Source organism: Haliotis asinina, chromosome 2 (assembly GCF_037392515.1).
Source record: "Haliotis asinina isolate JCU_RB_2024 chromosome 2, JCU_Hal_asi_v2, whole genome shotgun sequence".
NCBI lineage: Eukaryota > Metazoa > Mollusca > Gastropoda > Lepetellida > Haliotidae > Haliotis > Haliotis asinina.
This window is the reverse complement of record NC_090281.1, coordinates 31,082,030-31,096,108: the sequence shown is the minus strand read 5'-3', so window position 1 is coordinate 31,096,108 and position 14,079 is coordinate 31,082,030. Positions and strand designations below refer to the sequence as shown.

Below are 14,079 nucleotides of genomic sequence, written 5' to 3'. Positions count from 1 at the left end.
CATTTTATTTGTTTTGAAGACTGATACGACTTTGTCTTGCCATCACTGAATATGATAATAAAGTATGACATAACTGTCAATTTGGAACGTGTAGTGTCTTCGCTTACTAGCTTGGCGGTTTTATGTACTAGACAGTAACGTGTTCGTCTGCTTAGACGCTACCTTAGGACAGCAAACAAATGTGGCAAAGATTCATGTGTATCAAAATCGGAATTTGTGTTCAGTATCCACAGGTCAAATAGTCATTTTCCTTCCACTGACAACGTCTCCTGAATTAGAACTGAAATCACAGTGTAGCCATCCAATCATAAGAGAGCGTCTGTTCTTCATACTCCTGTCTAGAAGACGGACAGTTTGTCTGTTATCTGACATTAGATTGGTTGTCTGAGGTAGTTTGACGTCTTCATTGACTGCAACGTACGTGTACGGCGTTCTACTTCTTGGGTATGTGGCATTGCATTTCAACGTGTTGTTGAAAAATCTGTGGACATGGCCTCTATGGACCAACAGTATGAGCATCACTCTAGATAATGGGGATACCACCCGATCCCATTAATCCGCTCCTAAGACAAACATGGACTGCTGAAGACCAATTCTCATTTGGGTCTGAGATCTGAGGGTCTCAAACATTCAAAATAAACAACGTGCTCGCAAGTGGAGCGTGTTTGCAACCTGGCAACGCATGTACAGTTGTTGATGATCCCTTGAATCTTTGGAATTCTTTGTGCAGGTGTTTGATGTCCCGTTCTTAGTACGACGGGTTTTCTTTTGTTTGCTTTTTATTTTGTTTGTTTGTTTGTTTTGTGTGCTACTTTACGCCTTTCAGTGGAGGACTATCTCATTTTCCATTGCCACCTTTTAAACACTGTTAAAACGTTGAGATGGCATTGTCTGAACAATAGTGACGTTTCCAGTCGACCACTTGCATAACGTCCACGCGCTACAACGCCAGAAGGATAAGAGTGACCCATCTCCGGAACAGGACTCAGACTACTGTGATCACTCAGACCATTCAACATTTACAGACCGACTCAACATAGCATAATCCTCCAATTACACTTCATGTTTTACTTGCTTCCTAAAATCTGGAACAATCACTCAGCACTGCATATACAAAAAGGACTAATGATGCAGGTCGAATCACATATTATACACGGACAGTGACGTCACTATTGGTCTTAAGGGACACTGTTTCTGGTAATATCCCTCAAATCTGATACAATCTCAGAGTGTTCTGCGCTTGGATTTTAATCATTTTATTTGTTTTGAAGACTGATACGACTTTGTCTTGCCATCACTGAATATGATAATAAAATATGACATAACTGTCAATTTGGAACGTGTAGTGTCTTCGCTTACTAGCTTGGCGGTTTTATGTACTAGACAGTAACGTGTTCGTCTGCTTAGACGCTACCTTAGGACAGCAAACAAATGTGGCAAAGATTCATGTGTATCAAAATCGGAATTTGTGTTCAGTATCCACAGGTCAAATAGTCATTTTCCTTCCACTGACAACGTCTCCTGAATTAGAACTGAACGAGACCTGGAAATGCCATTGAAAGCACCGAGAATACGTTTGATAGAGGTTTATTTTAGAGATCAAGGACATCAAAATCATGAACTAAACATCGATGGATTTGCGACGAATATAAAAGTACCTGACAAATACCGCAAATAATCTGAAAGAAATCAAACATTTCACATCACAAGCCTGTTTGGATTACGAGCAACTCACGTCCTGAATATACTTTAAAAGCAGCCCATTAATAACAAAAAAAAACCCAGCCCATTAAAATTTATTCATTATGCGTGTATTGTCTATTTGAATTTTATCACAATAGTTTCTCTCGATAGTATAGAGTTTTCATATCGGTAATCATTCTAATTTTCCTCATCGACCATGTTTCCGGTTATCGATCATTTTCCTCAGCCACAGTTGAGATCTTTAAGAGCGTAATGCGAAAACATTCTAGAATATAATCATAGCTCATGATAACATTTCCTCTTTAAGTTCACAAGGCTGATACATACTCCCACATACACTGTGCCAAATATCATAACCGTGGCAGGACAATGCATACAGCATGGTCTATTGCATGGTCTGACAGGAGATTTTATTCATGTATCCCTGCAACAAAATACACAGACCAACGGATTGTCATAGCATGAACGGAGCGAAAATGAACATTTATGTATATTTCTATACATATTTATATCTATGTAACAAAGTATTGTTACATTTCACGACAATGAAGCATCGCACGTGTTTTGTGTAAATATATTAGAATAACTTAATAGGGCGAAATGAAAATGAATATGTTCAAGAAGCGATTTGTGTAACTGCGTAGCTTTACCAATAAACTTTGTTAGCTCCTTAATGGTAATTAGCCATTAAAACAATAAAACATACCGCACACGGGCAGAAAATCATGGCAAACGGGCAAACGAATGACAATGACGGAGCACACAGCCTTGCAAGATCCCACAGTAGAATCTTGGGATGGAGTGTTGTAGTAAAGTGAAAGTCCGCGCTCGGGCAGAATGTCATGGCAAACATGTCGTTAATCAGAGTATCAACAGACCCTGTCGAACTATGCTGTTAAAGGTATGAACAGTTTTATCAGCGACCGTAAAGGTCATGAGAGGAATCATGCTGTCTTGTGACGTGCAATGTCACTGCCCAGAGTATAGAGGTCAGTAGTATGGTGGCGGGTCCGATGACAACGCTGTCCCATTATAACGTGGGCCGGCTTATGGAACTGCAACTCTTGAGTGAAAGTGTTAACCCACAACAACTGTATTTGTGATGTAAATAGTGCACTGTGGTAGAGAGATATATGTCACCATGCAGAACAACGACCTCTTCTGGGCACAATGCTATGGAGGTAAGTATGACAACATTAAGCTTATAAATAGATATGAAATACGATACGGACAATATCGAAGAATAGGATGTATCAGTAATTATTCAAATGATACTCGTTGCATTTGTGATGTGTAAATGGCATAAAGTTATACACGTACACGCACACGCACACGCACACGCACACGCACACGTACACGTACTAAGACCTAGAAAGCATGGGCGTAAAGTGTAATCGTAGATATGAGTAAGTTATAATGTATAGTCACATCGGCCATATCGTGACTAAAATCGGCTATGCATTGGCAACAGATAATATTTGAATATAACATCTGTAGACAAAGGACAGTAAAACAACTAGAATATCATAGTACAGTTTGAAATGTTAAAACTAGCATTTAAGTTAAAATTTCGATGAGTATTTGGTTCAATACAGTTCAATATATTTATTATATAATTTAAGGGTTGTACATCGCCAACAACTGAAGGGAGATCACTATACTAGAGACATATGGACTTGCATCAGTAATCGGCGAAGAGAACATATAAGCACTTAAGACACAACATTCAGTAAACGTTTTGTGGTGTAAAAAGAAAACAGAATATATAAATACTTGAGGGATTGAGGACATACATTGAAACACTGAGGAAAATGAATCCTAGAGTGTAACATTGAGGAGAGGCAACTAGAGAACAATGTAATGTAAGTAATGCATAATTTGTGAGACAGCAGTCGGAATTTAAGTAGCATCCCTATAGCAGTGTACTACAATATTGCTGTAAGAATTGAATATTAACATATGACAGAAAATGTCTCTGGTGACTCAGTAGTTATAACAGAGGTAAAACATGACCGTATTTCATATGCAAACAGAACAAGGTATTTACATAACTTGAGAACATGCATCATTTAACGCATATGAAATCATCTATGAAATTCTAAACCATTATTTTGTATCAAGTGTTTATAGCACTGACAAATGACTGGTCGTTACCAAGTTGTTGAACTTCATGACAGTATGAAATATGACGTACAGAAATATCAAGACGGGCAAGGAATATGTCTCTATATCTAGACTCAAATGATAAAGACGTTTTAATATGAGGGATGAGGGATGGGATGCTTCCTGCGATATGGATTTTCCCAGAGGTAACAGATAAGATGCTCCACAATGTTGGAGGACCATAAACCACTTTGGCTAGTAGGAAGAAAGCTTTGAACCAACTGATATATATCTTCTTTGAAACATGTATACTCTTCAGAAAAGTAGGGGAACTGTGCTTTCAATGTACGAGGTACGTGGGATTGAATGAATGTTGATACAATAATAATGGATGTTTTGAGAATGCATCACTACATGGATTTCATTTTAAATAAAGCTGTTCGTTCAGTTATCCCTCTTGTTAGGTGACTGGAGTATGAGATGAACATTTCAGGTTTACATTTTTTCAGTCTGTAGTGTGTGATTTGACCCTGAAAACCCTGACCATGCACAGATGCAAGAACATTATCGGAAACATAGGTCTATAGTGATTTATCGACCTGCCTAAAACACGTTAAGATTCACAATGACATGCATGTGTAGGAAGTTCCCACGCTGTGCACGTACACAAGATGAATGACGCTGTAACGTTCCTCAATGGAACGGACGAGATACGTTCATTTGTTGTAGACACATAAGACGACTTATGAAGAACTTGTACTTTAAAAGCACGAGACCTATTGGTCACGTACGACGACAATTGTTTAACAGGGATACGGAGAAAACGGACGCCAGCGAATACGGACCCCTCAAAAAATAAATCGCGAAAACGGACAACATGCGGCAGATACGAGTGTGCCTTGAGCCCTTGACACAACGGCCAACATAGTTGCATCAAAGGAGATTATATGATTTTATATATCCTAAATGATAGCGATTACCTTCACTGCGGATAAACTTTTACACATTGAAAAAAAAGTTAATTCGCGATGAACAGAAGCCAAACAGTTAGTGATAGATGATGAACAAATGATAGCTCAAGCCTCATACCTGATGAGGGAATAAGAATATTATCCGGGCCATTGTGTTCCTCACAACAAAGAAGTTCACAGTCATAAATAACTCTTTTCAGTATGTGTAAAACTTTGAATGCCAGCAAACGTACATAATGGAATTAACCTTCAGAGCTTTTGTTTTCTTCGTTTACTGGAGACTGGGTATCATGGTGGGCGTGATGCAAGCCCCCAGTGGAAGTACGATTGTGGATGACGGCTGCAAGGTGCGGATTGTAAAACTTGTTGATGAAACTAAAGATTGCTTCTGCTGTGAAAGTCTGCTTGTGAAACATCAGAAGACCAAACGAAAAAGACACAAAACACATTGCTACAGAACGGGACGTTTTTTTTCGAAAACATATCGTAATGCTCACAGTTAACCTGATGTCTGGTTTTGATACCCAAACCGTAGAGTCTATTCTCAGGGTATAATGCTCATTTTCCAGAATCACATTTTCAATAAATATTTACAAAAACAAGAAGAACTGTTTTACTCTTAAAATGCACCCCGTGAAGATCCTTGTTAGAGTTGCTTGTCGTAAGTGAATAACTGTGTCGGGTGGTTAGACTCACTGTCTTGGTTGGCATGTCATCGTGTCCCAGTTGCGTAGATCGATGGACATAATGTTGACCATTTCGAATATTTACAGACCGCCACCATATAGCTGCAACATTGCTGCGTGCGGAGGTAAGCAGCAATCAAAGCAAACTTATCCTCAAACCGTTTGAATAGTACAGAATGACAGGTGGTACGTTTGGATTTATGAGGCCATAACTGTTTCGTCTAGGGATTTCTGCTAGTTTGAATGACTTCCATGAGACAGTCAGCCAGCCGCTTGTACTCCTCCATGGTGTTGTATACTTGGGTACTGATGCGGAGACACAGATGACCCTGGATCAACTCGATGGCACAATGGATGCTGTACTTGTTGCGCATGTCAGTGTGGAATGCAATAGATCCTTCCTGTAATGTAGATGACATGACGTTTAGACTTTATTTTTGGATATCAATTAATTTGAATCTGATCTGGGTTAGAATTGGTCTTCAGCGACCCATGCTTGTCGTAAGAGGTGACAAACGGGATCGGATGGTCCTTCTCGCTGACATGGTTGACGATGTTCACGATGTTAATCACTTGATTGTCTGTCCATAACCCAGTTATTTACAGACCGCCGCTATATAGCTGGAATACGTCAAACAACACCCAACCATCCAGCTTAACCATTCAGATGACGAATGGCTTCCGTTCTCTTCATGGCGTTTAATCCAGAGGTGTTAATTTGAAGGAATATGAATCTTTACTGTCACCTTTATCAAATCAAAGAGGCACAGGGTCCAATATGAGCGGAATATAACCACAAAATCGAAGAACTACATGAGTTTCTCTTGACTGAGCGCCCACATAATGGTAAGTAAAATGGTCTAATGGAAAAGAAGTGGGACACACAAGTAAGTATCAATAAATTACACGCAATTAAACCAACTATCACTTACATCTGTTTGGGTTGTCAGTTCAGATTTAAGGGTGATTCAGAGTTTTCGAATACAGAAAAATGTGTCCTTTTTAGACAGTTTACCGAAATCACGAGAGAGACCAAAATGCCAGCAGTCAAAGACAAGGTGCATATGTAAAGGAATGAACTGAGACCAGTCTACCATTTCGATGAACACACGATACAGGGTTCATACCTCGCATCTACGTTTTCTTGCAACTGTATGATGTAAGTGACGAATACTTGGTACATACCATTGTACAGGGGTACTGAGGCAAGTCTGGCAGTCGGATCACCCTCATTGTGGGAGACTCCATACTTTGAGGTATCTGTAATGGCTCTGCTTGGAGCTTCTTCAGAATATACTGATGTGCCTCTGTGACGAGATTGGATGAGTAGCTGATGATCTCATCCTAAAACAATCAGCCTGTTGCGATCAAAGTCTGAGAAGCTGTGTAAAACATGATAGTCTGTCATATTTTTTACAGATTAAGATAAAAACTGCAGCTGAGAGTGTTACAGTCAGGCTGGTGAAGCCCATCATCAGCTCAGCGTCATTGCCCCCTCTACTCGCACCCCAGACAGTGAATGGGACCTCTCCCAGGAAACGCTGCCTAGCAGAACCCACCAAGAACTTTCCAGAGAATGTGTAGACAGCCCAACACTGCAGCCTTCTGCATTACCCAGTATACTAAGTCTTTGGAAATACAGTTCCCCTTCTTGGTCCACAACAGAGAGGCGAACATCATCATTTGCCTTATGATTATTATAACGTATTAAGTATTCAAAACACTTTATGTGCATGCAATCCATCCAAATCAAGAAGAAAAGATTCCGTCTATATTTTGGGACGGTCTTTATCATAAAAGTTCTGTCATCTGTTATATCTCCATGCTTCGAATTTCAATAAACCGTGGCCATTCCCGTGGTTCTCCCAATAAGTTACCCACCCTTGACGTAACCAACCAGTTTGATGCTTCGCAACACTAGAATACATGACACCAGGAAAGATGTTGGGCTGACGATCTCAACAACCTGGAGGTCTGTCTCGCTGTATATGCAAAGGATTCATTTCCTGATTCCTTTGACTGGTAAAACGTTTATGAAAGTCAAGGGCGGGTAATGTTAGAAACATAACAGGGACGTATCGGAGGGTTTGGATAGTCAGAAGCGAGCTATTGAGTTCTACATGATGCCATTCTCGAAAAGAACCCTACAACATTCAGCCACCCAGCTGCTGTTAGTTACCATTCCTCCAATCCGCTGGTAGAATTCAAGTGCATATTTGGCAGTTGTAAATGGCGTGTGGTCTGCAGTAGCAGTTAGGAAGAATTGCTTCTCCAGAGACTGTCCGTGGAACCAGGATGTCACAAGCGGGCGAACCCAGGTATGATGTTCTCGCTTCACGTGTAACATTGCACATCCCCTGGGAGTGAACAGCCATTTGTGGAAACTGCCTGTATAAGAAATAAACATTAACGCTCCAAAAAGTACAGAATTCAGCATCCCTGAAGATCTTGTTTAGAACTGGTCTTCAGCATCCCACGTTTGTCGTAAGAGGCGATCAGACTCGCTGACATGGTTGAAACCTGTCATTGTATTCCATATCAATAATCACTGGACTGTGTGATCCCGACTCGATTATTTACATGTTAGCTTCATCAAACTTTGTACAACGTCAAGCATGATCCATAGATGGTGCTTATGGGGTTCAAAACCAGCTAAAAATCTGTTGGTTTTTTGCGGTTTCCATGGCACTTAGGCTGTGGCTGTGACGGTGTCATCTTGTCCCGAGTAGCGCTGCTCAACTATACATGACAGCTTTATCAAACTTGTGACACATATGTCAAGCATGATGTGCAATTTGATGGTTAGACCCAGATATGAATTATATCTTTTTGCGCTTTCTATGGAGACATGACTGTGGTTGTGACTGGTTGTGATCTTCCAAACTATACCCGCTAGCTTCATCAAATTAGGTACATATGTCAAGCATGATCTATAGATGTGCCTTTTGAAGGTAGAACCAGATGTGAATCTTACTATCATTTTAATATCTCTGATATTGCAACTCCATGGGTACATATTTTCAAAAAATACAGAAGTTCTACAAAAGATACTAAATTACAGAGAATGAAATTAGTGTAGAATGCACGTTGCTCAGTTTGCAATTTAATGTCAGAAAATTTGAGACCTGTTTATTGGAAATGTGAATATGTGAAAACATTCGGGTTGAAATTGAAAGGGCCTATTCAAGATAAATCTTCAGAAAATTTGACCCTGACAAAATACACAATCTTAACAAGCGGACATAATACCGACCTAATGAATCACATATTGGTAAATCTTACATCCGCTATCAAGTATTGAGATAAACTTTCAAATTTTATTGCCAATATGAACAAAAATATCACAATTTGACGGAAATCTCTTACCACTATTGCATATATTCCCGGCGTAATATAAATTAAATTTCCAGTATGTGTACATGTAATGCCTACCCATATGAACTTCTGTTTTATTGTGTACTAAGTCTGGTGCATTGAGCATTTTGTAGATTTGTAGCTACTGACTTGAATGAATAAAAAAACTAATAATATAAATTCTTACTAATATATAATATACTAATATATAAAATAATAATTACCGGTAAAGACGTCGGCGCCAAGTTCGGTGAGATCGACTGGAAGTGTACCAAGAGCATGTGAACCGTCTACAACTGCCATAACTCCATACTTGTGACACAGATCGACGAGACGTTTCAAAGGCATCACAACAGCTGATGGACTGGTGATAGCATCTGACACACAATCACAAGTTCAGGTCAATGCAAACATATAACAATATTGACGTTATCCACAACCATGGAGATACTAAGATGCCCAAGAAGATGCAGAGATGACCAAGAAGCTAAACAGGTTCATATTCCAAGAATAGTCATACAGCTAAGACTGACACAGTATTTTTACCATCGGTTCGTGAAGCGGAGCCCTAGTTTTCTATGCAGTATGTGTCTGGTAGAATCGAAATGTGTTCACTAATTAACGAGTGAATGGAGGTTTTCGCTGCACTCCGATATTTCAGGTGGTTGCGGTTAGTTCGGCCAAACCTGTTTTTGTGGGCGGCCAACTGCTCACAATGTCTATATACAGTGAAATACTGTGACAGTATGGCTTTATATTATGACGGCGATTTGAGATTACGCTAGGACACGTCAACACATCGTTATTCACAGTTTAAAGTGCGTTGCTATGGGGGCTGTGGAACTTGTGCTTCTAAAGCAGACATTATCAGGTTTGTCATCGACACACACTCATATTATGCTGAGGACTAATATTTGTTACAGGTACACTAATTGGATAGTTAGTTGGACCAGGCATTCAACAGCGTATGAATGATATGCACAATTTGGATACGATTATATGTGTCAGCTAAGCCAATGAGTCTGATCACCTGATCCCGCTAGTTCCCTATGACGACAAACGTGTTACTGAAGACCTATTATAATCTGCATCTTCACGGGCTCAGGGCCGAATGTATGTTAATACTGGTACATGGTTCATATATGGTGTCACATTCCTTTCTAACAGTAAGTATTGAAAAATTGTTTCTGAGTCCCGGAACACTCGGTAAACAAATGTTTAAAACTTGTTGATGTCATTTAATTAAATCCAACAAGAATTTGTCACAAATGATGTGTCCCGTGGGTTGAATGGATTGTAGAAAACATATTCTACTCCGGGTCGGAACGGGTTATTGGTATGCTGAACAAATACTCACCTATGACTGCAATTTTGGTGTTGGGGTTGGATTTGAAGAAGTCTTCATATTTCTCGCAAATCTCATCCTCACTCGATATCGGAAATTTGATCTCCATCTCAATTATTTGAACTCCTGGGAATCAAAATAATCCAATCAATGAAAGTGGGTTTGTTTCCCCGACTTCCCCTTGTCACCTAATATTAACACATCCACTTTCCTTCTTGACGTCTCCATAGAATACTTTCTGAAGTCATTATGTTGTCGATATTTTCTCTAGCAGGAACACACACAAGTGTATCATGCTTTACAGGTTGCGAATTGTTTTCTCATAAATTGGAATGTATAAAACACATACACACAAGCCAACACACACACACACACACACACACACACACACACACACACACACCAACTGACATACATCCACACCAACACAATGAAACAGAGAAACATACATACATATATGTACATTTACATATCTAAAATAATCGGTTAGTAATCGCTTGAGATACAAAGCCATATCAATAACACATGTATCTTTCAGATTTCATAAAATTCTCGCTTTGTTTGACGGTCCTATTCTACCTCTGTACTGGGAAAGAGAGATGCCCATTGTGGGATCTGAGCAGGTTGTTTATTTGTTTGTTTGTTGTTTAGCCAATTTATTCAGCATTACATTTAATAAAGAAATGAATGAGTGTCGGCACCACAGTAGCAGGTTGTGCATCCGCTTTAGTATGCCCCCTCACTCAATGTAAAGAAAACCAAGCTTTATCGATGTCAGCTTCTTTATGGTGAATAACACGGCGTTTTGGAGTATTGGGAAAGGGGAACTTAATGAAAGACCAAGCATATACACTCTGTCGTGTTATTCACAATAAAGAAGTTGACATCCATAAATCTTGATTCTTAATATATACTACAAGCAAAAAATATGGGAACACCCTAAAATGTTATAGTCATATTTAAACTTAAACGTGGCGAGGTCATGTATGCTGTAAGGTAAATGTAACTTTTGTGTGCTTAATGGACACTTTCAACGACATGATAGAACAGGCAGTGAAGCAACTGATTCAATATTCGTTGGGTTAGATTGAAATGAAACATTGTCGAAAACAGCGAAACACAAGGGTGCGGAAACACACGAGCACCATGTTTCATTCCAACGCCCAAACATAAAAGCCTATTGAAGACATGCAGCAATTGTGAAACGGTTCCGAAGGGTTAGGACCACAACATATCGGTTATCTCCCCCTTGATGTTTTTTTTCTTCTGTGTCTTCCAGGGCGAAGTCTGTCCTGTACTCTACCAGTGACCTGTTCCTCAGTGAATGACAGGAGGGAGACACCTGTAAACAGTGAGAAACACTTCCTGCTTCGCTTGTGGGCGCTTACCGTCTGCGTTGGTCGGTCTGTGACATGGTGAAGAACTTCTTTTAAAGGAAACGTTGCCACAAATGCAAGGGAAGTCTGTCCTCAAAATGCACTAGTCTGATGTGCTTAGGGCTTTGAATCATCAAACATGGTGCTCAAGTGTTTAAGCATGCTTGTTTACGCAGTTTTTGACAATGTTTCTTTTCAATGACTACTCAACGATTATTGAATCAGTTGCTTCAGTGCATGTTCTCAGATACCGTTTAAAGTGTCCATTAAACATACAAAAAGTTGTCTTTATCTTAGAGCATACATGACCTCGCCACGTTTAAGTTTCTATAACTCTATAAATTTTCAGGATCTTTCCAAACTAGCATATGTTCCACTTGCCTGTCAAAGATTTTAACTGAGTATTAATGTTATTTTGTAATATTTTCCACTTCCTCACCCTTAAAGAGATCCGCTGTGACTTGGCAACCATAGGCGACTGACCTAAATGTCAGACTTGTGTACATCAGAATATCCCCTGGCTTGTAAGGACAACACTTCAGCACCGTGTTTATACCTGTGATAAAATGTATCATGTTGTCATGAAGCATTGAATTTGCATTTACACGTAAAAGGTGAGCAACCACTGTACTATATGACTTTACTGGATAAACATTAACTGCACTGATAACAAAGTGAACATTTAGATAAATGTCCTTTGTCCAAGCAGATACCACATGGGTGGGGAACGCAGCTGGCGAACCCAGTCTCTATCCCAATCATCACGTCCGGGTACCCTGAGTAAACAAAGGCATGTTTAAGCATGAGCTGCATGGGCTACCCATCCAATGACCTCCCAAACCACCCACTCCTGCGAAACATTTAATAAAAGCCAAACTGAAACCGTGATGATGGTATCGGATCTTATTGAGGAGTTAACTTCAGTGAAACAAACATGGAGCTGACAAACCATGAAACACGCTGGGCCTGGTCATGGACTCGAACCCACTCTCTACGAGAATCGAAATTATCAAGTGAGATAGTTCAGAAAAAGGAATCACTGAAGCACCCGAAATCTGTCTGATACATATCCTATATTATAGATGAAATACATTCTACCGACCCATTACAGAATAGATAAACAAATGCATTAATTTCTTAGCTCATGCTGCTCGTACATGCATCAGTTTCGAAGTAGGTACTGATTTCTAAATTTGAAGGGATGGTATATATGCAAAGCTACATTTTGCATTGCACCAATTGTAACTGGACATTAGAAGTGCAGCTTCTTGCTTGACGAATGTATATATTTTTGACTCTGTATGTGTTTCTACATGTTATCTTGCTCGTTTCCAAATTGAGTACAACTGCTACCCGTGGCCGTATTCTCCACAAACACCAGATCCTGCTGCTCACAATGCAAGAAGTCTGCTGCTGCCTTCTGTGATTCCTGCCAATACGTGTAGACATTCCTCCTGTACCAGTCATCCGGGTGTCTCTCCATCTCATCCAGGAACCTGCAGTCATCAAAGCACTGATCATATTTTCAGTTATGTTAATAAACAAAATTGAGTAACATGATGCCAGGTCGCACACCTGGCATTCCACAAACAGTAATCCGCTGCAGTTTACCTTCGTCGCACTTGTTGGACACACTTAGGAACAGCGCCAAATGATCCATGGTTGAGAAATGTCTCGCCTTTCTGCAGGGAAAATTCCTCTCGTATGTCTGCCCCGTATGCTACAGCTCCATTTACACCTTCCAGTTCCATTCTGTGGACATAAACATGACTATCATTAGGCAGTGAGTTTACCTTCCAGTTCCATGCTGTGGACATAAACATGACTATCATTAGGCTGTGAGCTGAACTTCCAGTTCCATTCTGTGGAGATAAACATGACTATCATTAAGCTGTGAGTTGACCTTCCAGTTCCATTCTGTGGAGATAAACATGACTATCAGTAGGCTCTGAGTTGACCTTCCATTTCCATGCTGTGGAGATAAACATGACTATCATTAATCTGTGAGTAGACCTTCTAGTTTCATGCTGTGGAGATAAACATGACTATCAGTAGGCTCTGAGTTGACCTTCCATTTCCATGCTGTGGAGATAAACATGACTATCATTAATCTGTGAGTTGACCTTCCAGTTCCATGCTGTGGAGATAAACATGACTATCATTAATCTGTGAGTAGACCTTCTAGTTTCATGCTGTGGAGATAAACACGACTACCATTAATCTGTGAGTTGACCTTCTAGTTTCAAGCTGTGGAGGTAAACATGACTACTATTAATCTGTGAGTTGACCTTCTAGTTTCAAGCTGTGGAGACACAGATGGCTTTTATTAAATTATGGGTTGACCTTCCAGTTCCATGCTGTGGAGATAAACATGACTATCATTAATCTGTGAGTAGACCTTCTAGTTTCATGCTGTGGAGATAAACATGACTACCATTAATCTGTGAGTAGACCTTCTAGTTTCAAGCTGTGGAGATAAACATGACTACCATTAATCTGTGAGTTGACCTTCTAGTTTCAAGCTGTGGAGATAAACATGG

At 39.9% G+C, this 14,079-nt stretch overlaps 1 protein-coding gene across 1 annotated transcript; it reads right to left on the bottom strand.

The window, feature by feature from the left end:
* Positions 1 to 5,685: 5,685 nt before the first annotated feature.
* Positions 5,686 to 13,290, bottom strand: LOC137271733 (uncharacterized). The gene is made up of 8 exons (XM_067804142.1): positions 13,151 to 13,290; positions 12,893 to 13,035; positions 11,979 to 12,095; positions 10,176 to 10,289; positions 9,043 to 9,195; positions 7,644 to 7,852; positions 6,650 to 6,808; positions 5,686 to 5,865 (listed from the first exon to the last, which is right to left on the bottom strand). Exons 1-8 carry the CDS (start codon positions 13,288 to 13,290, stop codon positions 5,686 to 5,688), a joined length of 1,215 nt encoding a protein of 404 aa, XP_067660243.1.
* Between the last annotated feature and the right edge of the window lie 789 nt (positions 13,291 to 14,079).

What these genes read in the sequence shown, in the direction of transcription:
- LOC137271733 (XM_067804142.1), bottom strand. Translation starts at nt 13,290, where the DNA reads ATGGAACTGGAAGGTGTAAATGGAGCTGTAGCATACGGGGCAGACATA. An exon ending in ACCAGCGGATTGGAGGAATG is followed by an intron (nt 6,809 to 7,643) that starts GTAACTAACAGC and finishes TGATTGTTTTAG; the next exon opens with GATGAGATCATCAGCTACTC. An exon ending in CTCAGTACCCCTGTACAATG is followed by an intron (nt 5,866 to 6,649) that starts GTATGTACCAAG and finishes TCTACATTACAG; the next exon opens with GAAGGATCTATTGCATTCCA.